The sequence below is a fragment of the Meriones unguiculatus genome, chromosome 16 (genome assembly GCF_030254825.1).
Source record: "Meriones unguiculatus strain TT.TT164.6M chromosome 16, Bangor_MerUng_6.1, whole genome shotgun sequence".
NCBI lineage: Eukaryota > Metazoa > Chordata > Mammalia > Rodentia > Muridae > Meriones > Meriones unguiculatus.
This window is the reverse complement of record NC_083363.1, coordinates 6,868,353-6,881,686: the sequence shown is the minus strand read 5'-3', so window position 1 is coordinate 6,881,686 and position 13,334 is coordinate 6,868,353. Positions and strand designations below refer to the sequence as shown.

Genomic DNA, 13,334 nt, shown 5'->3' with positions numbered 1-13,334 from the left:
AACACAACCTGACACAGGTCATCTTCTGTGAGTCTGGGCCTCCTGAAACATTCTGAGGCAGGGAGTTAAGCTCTGGGGTAATGAGACAATGTGGGAAAGAAAACAGTAAACAGCAGCTATTTTTAATTGAAAATAAGCGCAACTCCCTCAAAAGTGGGCGAGGAGGCGTAAGACTGAGACCTCCCACAATCCATGCCAGGATGCCTGGCCCAGGCAACTGCGGTGAAGAGCCACCAGTTAGTTGCCACATGACAGAAGTGACTCACGCTGTTCCTCCCCTGAGCTCTCCCCTTACCAGGATCAGAGATCCAACCTTCTGGCTCTGGCTCTGCCCTGCTACCCACAAGTGCCACTGTGCTGTGTGAGCGCAAAGCAAAACGGAGACCTCGTTTCTTCAGCAGCCTCATGCCCCCATGCTATCAAGGCTGCCCACCCTGATGCACTTTAGTCTCCGGCCAGTCCCTTATACCGTCGTATCTGTGAGGCCATCTCAAGACCGAGATGACCTGTTCCACAGAGCTGCAGAAGCGGGACCGGGACAACTCGGGAGTCTTATCCAAACATTGAGTTTAGCTTGCGAGCATTTTCTAAGATGAGCCTTGGGTAAGCACACCCACGCTGCCCTGGAGTCTCAGTTCCTAGTGACTGAAGTGATCACACAGGCTGACTTGCAGGGAGGGAGGGTGCCCCCACACATGGGGGTTCAGACCAGGGCAGGTCCACGGCTCCTGTGAGAGCCAAAATCTAGATTCTAAATTCAGGTCTTGGCTTGGCCTCGAAGGGCCTTTTGGTGTATCTTACTTTTGACACCAAATGCCATTTACCCCACTACACAGAGGTGGCTAAGGACACACAGCACAGCTGGATCAGTAGACGGTGAAACTATTGGCTTAGGGGTCCTGCGGGATGGAACCAGCAGACAGGTCAACCAGCCTTGACTCTGGAAAGCCCTTTCACAGCCTTTTGCACAGGAGCCGAACTCCAGCGTTAGATATAGATGACTTGAAGTTGCCCTCTCCTCTACACGGTGGGGATTTTATCGGCATTTGTCTCATGAAGAACGTGCCTTGTGACCATCACCTTGACGGTGTAGTGTAGTCTTAACTGTATTTAATCTGACCCACGTGGTTACCTCTTTTCCTTAAATAAGCGAATCTGTTGATACTAGAACTGAGCTCAAAGGGAGCAGGTGTGCAGTTACTAGACTCTATTTTCCTGCCCGTTTACAAACAAAAGGATCGGTTTTACGTTCAGCGAGCTGTCAGCTGTGGTTATTTCTTGAACCAGGAGAGTGGGCTCCGGTTTAAAAAGGTCTTTCTTCTCAGAAAGGCGGAGGTTTCTGGATGCCAGCCCGCGCTGAGGCGCTAAACACAAGCAGGCAGGTACCCGGGACACAGGGCAAGCATGGCAAGAATGTCCTTGGGAAATTAAATAGTGACAACCAACACCATCGGGCTGCAGTGCACAGGCCTGCAAAGCCATCCTGCGGAGGCCAGATGGCTCAAGAATAGGGACAGTCTTGGGAAAGTGATAATGAGGTCACATGCCCTGATAAAGACACCGCCAGACACGGTGCCCAGGAACATAAGAACCCAGAGCCAATGTCATCGGTACCTCACCCATGTCCAGAGGTATCAGCCCTGACCACACAATGCTTTGGAAACGCAACCTCTGACTCCACACCTTAGATGAAGATGGCCAGATGCTCCTCGTGTGTGTGTGGGGGGGGGAGGTGGGATGCTAAAGGGCAGAGGTGTGCCCTCCAGAAAAGGGGAGACACGAGACCCTGGATGCCGAGACTATAAAACCAGCAAGTAAAAGGCCTCACCGCTTTGGAGTCTATCTTGAGAGTCGTCCACTGTCAACAGTTCCTCAAATTCTATTTTTGGACCGCCAACGAAGTTCCTTATCAGCAAGGTTGCTGCTCTCAGGACCCCGAGCAGATGGCCTACCATCTGCCCCCGGGAGTCACTAAATACTGAAGAGCAAGAACTGACCTACGAGTTCACCGAGGCAACAGATGGCCGTTGGGGTACACACTTCAAAAACGCTTAAGCCACACACAACAAGATGTCCCTGCAAGGGCCTGGGGCTAGCCACTGCCTGAAAGGGACCCTAAATAAAATAAACAGTGTGTTAAAAGCAAAAGTTCTGCTTGGGCCCAAAAGAAAGCCCAGCACAAGCACAGACCAGGAGCCCAATGGAATTCTTCCATGCTAAAGGACTGTGACTCTTCCTTAAAACCTGAGCGACCCATCACCGTCCTGGGGCTCCTCTTTTCAGGGCTGGGTTCCCCTTCCCATTCCCTATCTGGGGCATCTGGTTGAAGTCCAAGTCTCCTAATGGAATTCCTGAAAGGGGTTTATTAATGGCACATTCCACGCATTTTAGCCAGCCTGCAATGACAAGCCTTGTGAAGCAGTGATGGAAATTAAGAGAAAGCAAACCTCCATTTGAGAAGGGCGTTCAAAGGCCTTTTATAACCGAGAAGCAAACCAATACATGTAATCGGGCTTAGAGCCACCCAGACTGCTTAACCCCTTCCTGGTTGGTTTGGCAGGGCTGAAACTTGGGAGGGCTGGGTTTCAGCATAGGCTGTGGTGTATTCTCTGCTCTGTCCGTGGAGTGTGACACGTGGAGGCCCGGACTGGTCTGGCTAAAGGACAGTAAAGGAAATGTGCTGAAGCCTCGGGCTTGATCACATTTGTTCCCAACCTGAACGTCACCACTAGGTGAGGTCTGCAGGTGTGTTTAATTCCTAACAGCCATGTCACTGGCCAGGGAGACTCGCTCCCTGCCATCAGCTTCCTTCACTGGCAAGGACACAGGACAGACACATCTTTCCGGAGGAGGAGGGAATTGCAAAGCCCTTCAGACAGCCGTATCAAAGGTTACCTCCAAGCAGGACCATGAGATAGGAACCAGGACAACCACAAATAACTCTATCTGTACTGTGGTGGTCCAGGTTGAACCTCCCCCAACCCCCTCCCCACTCATGAGGTTCTTTGCAGGTAAGTAATCTTGGTTTGAAATGCCACAGACGTGGTTTCAAATCGGTCTTTGCTACGGCCATGACCTTGACATGGGTAAAGGGGTCAGAACCCCTCCTGAAGCAGCTTCATGAGCCAAGCTAAGGCAGCCAGCTATACCGGGAACCACCCAGATGTTTTGTTTTGTTTGGGGGGGGTGGCAGAGGGGCCGTATACAGAGTACCCCAGCCATTCCGTGACATTAGCCAACCGCACTCTAATGGAAAAGGAAAACGCCGGGTGGCGTGAGATCCCACGACCCTCACCCTCTCAGTCCTGCCACGCATATTCTCTTTAGGGGCACTCTTGGCAATGCCACCATACAGGAAAGAAGCACAGGCTGCCTTCCAGACTCTCGCCAGCCTGAGTGTTGGGGGGGGGACTGTTCCATCAGTCCCCTCCTGCCGCAACAGCCAGTGTGACGGCAGGCACCAAAGGCGAGGTTGTTCCGAGTCATTTGTCCCATCAGCTCACACTACGTGAGCGGGTTCCTTGAGGGAGGGTAATTAGCAGATCAGAAGCCGGTGAGATGTCCTTGGGGTACATTGTTTCCCCCCTGAGACTGGCTCCTTTCACAATTATGTTCCCTACCAGGAATCTATTACATGATCTAGTTTTTCCTCCAAAGACACCATTAATCATGAGATGAAAACTTAAGTACAATTGAAAATACACATTTGGTTAAGCGCAACTGTCAATGCTTGGTTCCTATATGTTAGAGAGACAGAATGGCCTCTCCTAAAGCTAAGAGGAACACCAGCGTCCCTTCCCAAATCCCCTTCCTCCCTGCAGGAGGAATTTTACATCCTCACACGCTGCCTGCTCCCTTTAAGATGATATTGTATTGATAGTGTCACTGTCTTCAGAAGGCCCAGTGTGGCAGCACCACATTCTGGGAGAAATAATGGAATGCAGCCTTGTCCATGGGGTTCCACAGGGTGGTCCCGCATCTACCTGGATAACAGAAGAGAACAGCCGGGTCCCCTCTCTAGCTTTGACTTTGGGCAAATTGCCCGTGCTCCCAGACTCCTGCTGCCCTTCCCACCCACAGGCTAGATGCCCCCAGAGCCCCTCACTCCTACAAGTCGAGAGGCTCCCCTCCGGCAGTGCTGTGGCAGCCATCTCTGGAGTACAGCACATTGGGGTGAGTCTTAGAAGCCAACAACCAATCAACTCGATGTACAGACAGCAAAACTAATCAGGTGGCAGCATATGAGAAGTGGCTTCTGCGCTGAAGGTCACCTTGGAGCCACACAGAGAGGATGGCAGTTCACAAAATCACTATGGCGGAGAGGGAGAAAGGGAAAGAGGAGCCAGGATATGACCTCACTGCTCCAGTCGCTGCTGGAGCTCTTGAGGGTCACTAGCCATCGGAGGGGCAAAAGGGCTAAAGATCCCACATGGGGTGGGGGGTGGGGACAAAGGAAGCAGAATTTAGGGACACTCAGGAGCAGAGGCAGGAAGGGGGTCATGTGGGGAAAAGGCAAGGAATCTGAGAGGCGTGCATAGCATATCAGCCAGCCTGATGCCTGGTCCCGGGGCGAAATGTACACTTTATTGATTGCCTGCTTCCTGTGTGTTGAGGAAATTGAGCCCCCTAGGTTTACAGTCACCAGGATGTAGCACCGAAGAGCATGCTGGTGAAAAGCGGGAAGTTATAGGTGTGTCGGCAGCTCAAAGCTGGTGGGACAAGTGACTAGACTTTCCTGCATATGACCTGTAGGCTAATGGACTATTTCCCAGGGCACCCGAGCCTCCAGGAGGAGAGAGCTCTGTTTCCCTGCAGGCTGCATAAAGATGACCCGTGTGGCTCAGAACGGGGCAAGGCCCGGCCATCACGTTGGGCTTCATCGAGTTGGCAACCATCACCAGCGTGTCAGGCAGGAACAAGCCCCGCCCCCCCAACCGCTCTCTGCCTCAGAGTGCTTAGAGCATTTAAGACTCTGAGTTGTAGGTCTAGCAAGCAGGGAGGGGCAAGGCACACAGGGTAGAGGGCTCCTCGCAGAGGCTGCCGCCAAGGAGGAAAAGCAGAGCTGGAAGTTTGGACCGCAAGCCGTGCCTCGCCAGCTGAGAAACCAGCAACAGGGACGCCCCAGACTGAGCATGCCTGTCATCCCTCTGACTCATGGGCAAGTCCCGCAGGGCTCACGCTTGGCTCCTCCCATGCCTGAACCCACAGAGGTTACTACAGGGCAAGCAGCCACCTTGCTGAACGTCCGTATGCCTGAACCCACAGAGGTTACCACAGGGCAGGCAGGCACCTAGCTGACCGTCCATATCCCTGAACCCACAGAGGTTACCACAGGGCAGGCAGGCACCTTGCTGAACTCCGCGAGGGTGCTGAGAACGGATGCTTGTGTCTCAGGCTTGTTAAGAACCATCACTTGCCGGTTGACCCGGATGGTGAACGGGCCCTGTTTACAGTACCTGGAAGGCTGCCCCTCCTGGGCCCACATGTATGTGCTGGGTTTCAACTCAAGATGCTGCCACGGTTTGATGGTTCGTCTGGAGTGCCGTCTTGATGGGATCTGGAATGGTCATGGATCTGGGCGCTTCTGTGAGAAGTACCTATTGGCTAGACTAGGTTACCTGAGGTGGAAAGACCAACCTTAAATGTGGTGGCAGCATCTCCACGGGCTGGGGTCCTGGACCGAATAAAGAGGGGGAAAAGCTAGCTGAGCCGGCATTTATCTCTCTCTCTGCTTCCTGGGTATGGATGCAACTACCCAGCTGCCTGCCGTCGTGACTTTTCTGCCATGACGGGCTGTACCCTGGACCTCTGCGCCAAAACAAACCCTTTCCCCCCTTAAGTTCTTCCTACCAGGAATTTTTGTTGCGACAAGACGAGCTAGCAACCAACACAGACGGCTTCAAACATCCGAACCCCCACACGGCAAGCCGTCTTCACCTACAGCATGGGTTTTCAAACCTCATTGCGACACCTCCAAGACCACACACAACACCCATGCAGAGAGCACTGTGTGCCTCACAGGCCTGCCACGGTTTCTCTACACTAACCAACGAGCCCCATTTGGTGCATTTTCCCATAAAATCTGTATATCTCCTATCCTGCAATTCTAGCGGGCTCCACAGAACGGGCCCATGGCTGAGCCTGGCGCAGTTTCTTTCTTAAACAAAGCAGGCTGGCATCTGGAAATGAGTATCAGATAACAGTGTCCTACAATCAGCCTTTGAGAGGGGACAGGGCCTACTCCTGGCTGTGCAAACCCAGACACAATCGCCGAACAACCACCGAGCTCAGAGGTCCTGGCTTCTCAAGTTTCCAAAATTTTGTTTACCACCAACACCAGATTACCCCTGCCAGCGACCTCATGGGCTCAGCTTCAAGGGACAGAAAAACAAGGAAAAGAGAAGGTGAAAAACTTAAAAAAAAAAAAAAAAGAGTGTAACTTAGTCCTCTTAAGAAAGAAAGGTTGTGCCAATATTTAAGGTAAGGGTAGCGAACCCCTCCCCCCACACCAAAAAAAAAACTCTTTCAGTGATGCCTGATTCATTTTGGATGTCCCAAGTTTCTTTCAGGTTTTCAATTTGCATGCGGTGACTCAGGAGACTCCAGGGACTGCCTGGTCTGTTCCCCGGCTACCCCACTTCTACAGACAGCAGACTAAACTGAGAATCAAGAACCGCTACACACCGAAGGGCGCGTGGACTCTGACCTCAGCAAACTGAGAACCAGGGAAGGCGGCCGAGCGGCTGGGGCGGTCAGTCCCAAGCTCCTTGGGCATGTGGCAAGGCCCCTCATTATCTGGTGCTCCAGGGGCCTCCTCTGCCCCATCCTGCCATCTTAACGGACACAGCTCATTTTATGACCGGCTGGTTTTCCTCTATAGGACACCAGAGCCACACACTGAAGAGTTCTCCCAAGACCTCAAAAACAGTTGGTTCCCAGGAAGGCCAGGCCAGACCCTGGAGTGCTCTTGGGCAGCTGACACTTGGGAGCCAACACACACTTTCTCTGGGTGGCTGGAGAACTATTCCACCTTAAAAGGTGGGCGTAAAATGACTGACCACTAGGGAGGACCCTCATGCTCATACCAAGAAAACTCTGATGCTGGGGGCGAGCTCGGTGAAGTTCTTTATCCAGTCCTCGATACTGGAAATCCAAGACACTTAAAATTCTCATTTTTTCCTGAGCACTACCAATGGAACTTTCCATGTGACTGAATGTGACGACCCACAGTCAGAATATAGACGCACAAGAAAAACGCATAAAATTCTCTTTGGGCGTGTATGTCATAAGTTGTCCAAGAGACACACGAATATCATGAGTCCTGTCCCCAAGGTATGTACATACTTCCCAAATTCAAAACATATATGCAGTCAGAAGCATTTCTGGTCCCAAGCATTTTCCACGGGGGACACTCAACCTGTACCAACACCCCCTAAATGGAGAGCCACTGTGAACTCCGAGATTGTCTAATCCGACTTGTGTATTTCACAGGAAAGAAGTCAGTTGTGGATTGGCAAAATAAAATTAGCGAGAGGGCAAGGCTGTGTTGGAAGACAAGACATCTCGACCTTCCACACAGCAGACCAAGCCTTTCCCCGAACAACCTGTGGCTTCCTTCATGACTCCCCAAAACCCAACCACCAAGGCGGTGCCTCCACCCCGTACCTTTCTTCCTCCACCAGGGTCCTTCGGGGACGGAGTAGGAAAGGTCCTTGAATTCGATGTTCACGGCTGCCCTGCGAGGCAGGGAGGAGAAGCGCTGGGCGTCTGTGAAGTTGTTGTCCACCTTCTTCAGGTGCCCGTTCAGCAGGTCTGTCTCAACGTCGTCCACGTTGCTGGACACAGCCTCGTCCACCGACACGCACACGGACTTGGGCTCCGTCATCGTTACGGAGTAGCTGCTGGCATTCTAGAAAGCAGGGCGAAGAGACAATAGGATGTGTTATGTGCTCTCTGGAGGGAAAGAACATCAAGAGGCTCGCCAGCTGGGTTCAGGGTCATCAATTATCCGTAGAGATACTTTTTAAACTCTGAGTATACCTTTGCACCCCCACACCCTCCCCGGGAGGAGAGAGAGGCAACCTGCCAGAACTGTCCCAGCTAACTATCCCTTTTGCTTCTTGTGAAAAAGGCACCTAACATAAGATGCCAAACGCATCTGCTGTCTTCCTTTAGAATTACAAAATCTAACCATAACATTTTAATATGTGATTTGCTTCCCCCTATAAAGAAGAGGTGGGCTAGCATGGAAAGTCACCTCTTTCCAGTCTGCTCAGAAAAACCTCAGGGAAGGAACACGAGGCTCCAAGGAATGATGAACAAACCGGCCTATTTAAAATGAGCTCTGGTCATGTGTTTCCTGTGCCTCCTCCTGACCTGTCTGGGATAGCCTGTGGGGGCGGACCACACTTTACTGTCACATTTTCTAGATCCCTTGTAACTCCACTCTATTGGAAGGTTGCAGCAGTCTGCATTATTTCCTCCGTTACACAGGCAAGGAAACCTAGGTACCAAGGACGACTTGAGGAATCTGTGCAGGGTATCATAATTGGGGGGAGGGGGCTGAGTGAGAGTGAGGTCTAACCTTGAGCCATTAAGATACAGGGAAGTGCTTCCTGTATTACAAAGGCACCCTAGAGCTAACATAGGTGGGGCTACAGAAAAGCCTCCAGCACTAAGTCAGACACAGCTCTGGCTTTTAAGCCTTTCGCAGGGAACGGAGGGCTCACGGAGAGGGTGGGCCAAGACCCAGGAGTATTTATGCAAAGCAAGGGGTTTGCTTTTCTAATGGCTTGGCAACCCCAGCTTGATCGATAAGCTTCAGGAACCTCCAAACGCAGCAGGGCCCTAAGGGGACAAGTTGTACTAAAGTGTTTCTAGCTGTCTCCTGCAGACTAGGGAAAGTGTCCAAAAGCGTGGGCCTTCTGCAGGCTCAGCCAGGCTGCTGAGAAGGTATGGGAGAGGGCCCACCCCTCACCACTTCTGGTCAGCAAGGCCGCTGGTCTGGCGAGGCACTGCTGTTGTCTTCTGCTCTAGAGAGGACACGCGTGGTGTTCGTTCTTCTGTTGGCGTGTTAACTATTTCTCTAATGTTGCTTATTATTTATTATTATTTTTCTTAAAAAGATGAAATGAGAACTATAGTGGATTGCCCACAGGAAGTCTCCCGAAGGGCTGGGGCGGTGACTCTGGTCGTAGGATGCTTGCCTAGCATGCCCAAATCCTGGCTTTGCTCCTGAGCACTGTGGAAGCACTATGCGCCGTCGCACAGCAGTAACCCTAGCACTTGGGAAGTGGACGGAGGATAGTTGGAAGTTCAAAGTCATCTTCAGCTACAAAGTGAGGCTGAGGTCAGCCTTGGCTACACAAAACCCCATCTCCAGGATAAACAGCCCACCAACAAAAATCTCTATAAGCCTAGCAAGATCTCCTACCCACCCACCCACTGAAAGCATGCAACTGAATCACGGAAGAGCTGGTATTAGTGCCATCATGGTATTTGGGGGTTCAGAGCCTAGTGGTAAGCTTGGGGGGCTGGATACGTTACACAAATAGGGCACGGAAGAGGTAGGCCCAGGAATTCAGAGTCTCTTACTGATGGGAAATGGAGCTTTGCACTTAGGAAGAAGATGTTCGAACCACAAACTCACACCCACCACCCTCATGAGCACCTCCTAACTCTCTCTGACACTCCTACTGAGTAAATGAAAAATAAAGGTGCAGAGGCAATCCTTGAAACCCGCCTAGGGGCAGCGGGCATGAAGCATGGATGCTCTTTCCAGTGCCAAGGAAAGCAGAGTCATATGTGCCCAGGATGAGGCCTGTGCTCAAGATTTTGAGACCCAGAGGACCCAAAGGAGAGCACTCAAAGGAAGCCTTGGTGTCCACCCATCAGGTGCCTTCTCCGATAGGCCTCTTGAACAGGTGAGCACTTGTCATAGCTCAGTGGCTCTGTAGGAATGCACCCACGCAACTCATAATGGACCCATCAGGCAAAGGATGTCCTTTCTGGCTATAACTACCATGGCGTGTTTATAACCACAAGGGCCATGAAGGGGCCTGAGAAATGCCAGGTGCTGGCTTTAGGGGCAGGATGGAGTGTTTGCATGCTGAGGACAGGTTCCTCCTACCCCTCCTTCTTGCCATGTAAGCTTGGAAGTACCCCAAGCTTGGCTCTAACCGGGAGAGGTGGGCAGCCCTTCTCCATCACGGCCCCATGAACTCTACCCCTCAGGTTCCAACAGCTGAGGGTAATCCCTTCCTCTCTGCAGGATGCCACTGTAAGAGTCCAACCCCAGGGAAGCCGAGAAGGTTTAGCCTCCTTCCCTTTCGAAACTCACAAGAGTAAGGGGCTTCACAGCCATCACCCCATCCACCCACTGGTAGACATGAATCAGGCCTGCACCCTGACCTTCTTCCAAACCTATTTAGGCACACCTTCAGGTTCATTCCCTTAACAGATGGGACACTAGATAAAGCCAGCCAGCTTGCTAGACACAGACTCCGACCCCAGCGAGCTCAGGTTCAAGACTGAGCCCAGGGAAGAAAGCAGCTGTCACAACAGGATTAGGCAAAGGCCGGAGGCAGAGATTATTTGATTCAGACTAGACCCTACCAACAAAGTCTGCCTGCAGAAACGGTCTAGTCTGAGATTAGTAAACTGAGGCAGGGGCAGAGCTCTGTGGACCATGTGCCCTGCAGAGGGGGCCTCTGTGAACAATGGGTGTGGAAAATGGAGACCTAGACCCACAGCAGAATCAACCGGAATGGAATATGGGCTAGGGTGCAGAGTTGGAGAGGAGGACTTGGAGCAGGGTACTTGGCATTGATGGGGCTAAAGAGGCAAACTTTAGAATGAGATTTTTGGAGATTACTGGGGACCCAGAAAGAGAACCCGAGCCTGGAGCTCCAGGCTCTGAAGAGACTATATCAGTCACCTACAGAACTGGGGATGGGAGAGCTTAATCAGCCCCTGGGTGATTAAAACTGCGGAGGGAGGCAGGGAGGGAGGGAGGGAGGGAGGGAGGGAGGGAGGGAGGGAGGGAGAAGCCAGAGTCAGCCACTTAAGACGTGAAGTGTTCAAGAACAAGGCCACGTGTGCATCCATGCTAGGCAAGTCTGTAAACAACAGTGACTAAGATTCAGGCTCCTTCCTAGACTCCAGCCCGAAGCCCGTGCTCCCAGCATTTGCACAGCACTGGGAGGGAGGCTCCCAACTCCAGCCTGAAAGAGCACAGGAAAGCAGCGAGGTCACCCTCAGTCAGGAGGTGGCCAGGAGGGGCCCAGCTCCCTGAGGCTTTCAGGCCTGAGCTGGCCTCCCCTCCGACTCGGCCATTTGACCATTGCTTAGTTCACTGCATACACCACAGGCGCTGAGAGTCGTAGGTGCCAAGCAAACAGGAAAACAGGAACCCAAGAAGCCGCCCTGCCCCATCCCACCCTCGGCACGGAGAGCAGGCCCCACCCTTCCTCCACTGGTGTCCAGTGGCCTCACCCAATTAATAAAATCATGGAGACCTATGTGATGAGGCAGTGGCCTGTCACTCCAAAATAGACCAGCTCTCTGGAAACACATCCTCCAATGAGAGCTTCTAGCTGGCAATGTAGGTTACAGGGAGCTCTGCCTCAGCCTCCTGAGCTCATTAAAAATAAAACAAACACCCATTCCCTCCTGCCCTCCCCCCCCCCCCCCCCCCGGGCCGGTCTGCTTCCCTACCTTCCTGTCTGGACACTGTGCCCTTTCTTCACGGAATGTGTTTTTTTTTTTTTTTTTTTTTTTGCTGGTAGGACAGATGGTAAAGGCAGGAAGTTCATCATTCCTGGGGGCTTTGTGCAGTGGGGGACCCTGGCTGGGGGCCGTTTGAGAGAATGCTTCCCTGGCACAGTGGCAGAGTGTGGAGTGAGTTCTGTGTGAGAGGTGGGCATCTGGAGACACCGGAGCAGTGGGGGGCTGTGGGAAGGGCACACGCAGCCGGCAAGCGTCACCCAGGCCGCCGGGAGACCCCTTCACTGGGATGCCTTCAGACACCAGAACCTTTCTGGATACCCTGGGCATGCCAACCCCCAGCAATTCCCCACAGGAAAAGTGTCCCGATGTCACACCCCGAGCTAAGCGTAAAAGGCAGGCTGCACTTGAGTGACCACTCACAATGCTGCCAAGCTCCGGCTAAGAGCTACCGTCTCTTGGGAAGACTCCTGGATGCTCTGGCCACCCTCCGGGGTTCTCCCCCAGACTTGTAACTCGCTCAGCCGGCACCAGCACGACCCCGTGGTAGGAGAGACCAAAAAGCAAATCTTGAGGTCTTGTCACAACTAAGAACATTTTTTTTAAAAAATTAACCTCGTCTTTGTTTTGTGCCTGTAGCACCTGGAATTCCTAGCTGTGGTCACTTCCCAAGCAGGTCCCAACCAGGCTGATCTTGCTGGGCTTCCGAGATCAGGCAAGATCTGTGGACCCTGGGTGGTATGATAACCACAGACAGACAGACAGACAGACAGACATTTAAAAATTAAAACAAAAGTGCCAGGTTTCTAGAAGAAAATTCTTTTCAAATATATCAATAGGGTTCCTAGAGAATTTAAAAAATAATAAAAATAAAGCTCAGCCTTTATGATATCAGAAACCTCACAGCATTGGCTGTATCAAACTATAATGTGTAAAAACCTGTGTCCTACAGCATTTTGGTTCATTTATCCACACGTTCAAGCAAGTTCTAAATGGCGGCACGTGTTGTGAGAACCCACCAAACTTCCTCTATTTGCAAAGATCATCAATTATCTTAATTTTCCGTTGCCAGCATAATCCTCACGTCGATAGATCAGTGCCCAAGAGCCAATTTTTCAGTGTTACCCAAGCAATCAACTCCCACAAAAGCTAGTATCTTGAGGAGAAGCGATTCCTGTTTTCTTTGACTGAACCGTCAGACACTGAGCACACACCACGGATGGAAAGCAGCTTGGGGGTCTTCCGGCCCAGCTCACCCCTCCCCCTGCCAACCACCACTCCAGAGCGTCTTCGCTCCATTCTATCGGTTTACAACGAAATCATTACGTAATGAGTCGGCCGGGCTGGGCTCAAAGCGAGTTCTACAGTAACCTGTTTGGAATCAAGGATGCAGTTGTCAGAGCAGAGCATGCGCACAAAGCCGAGTGCTTTTTTTTTTTTCCTCTACAGCTCAAGGCAAGAGGTAACTGTCGGTCAAATCCTGCTGAGCCTTGCTGACTTCAACTACAGGATGCTAAAAATGAGATAAAGGGGAGGGACTGTGCGATGTGGGCTCCCAGCGTATGGGAAGGAGCAGGCAGGCTAGTAACACAGCTAGGAGAGAAAGGGAC

At 51.9% G+C, this 13,334-nt stretch overlaps 1 protein-coding gene across 4 annotated transcripts in view; it reads right to left on the bottom strand.

Moving 5' to 3' along the window:
• Abcg1 (ATP binding cassette subfamily G member 1) overlaps positions 1–13,334 on the bottom strand; it is a 56,019-nt gene that overhangs the window by 41,632 nt on the left and 1,053 nt on the right. For 3 of the 4 annotated variants that reach the window (XM_021652388.2, XM_060369208.1, XM_060369210.1), the window contains one exon: positions 7,666–7,909. In XM_021652388.2, the coding sequence (XP_021508063.1) occupies positions 7,666–7,909 (244 nt within the window). Of the gene's footprint in view, positions 1–7,665; positions 7,910–8,257; positions 8,298–13,334 lie in introns of those variants that run through there. The other variant, XM_060369209.1, reaches the window with a different exon arrangement.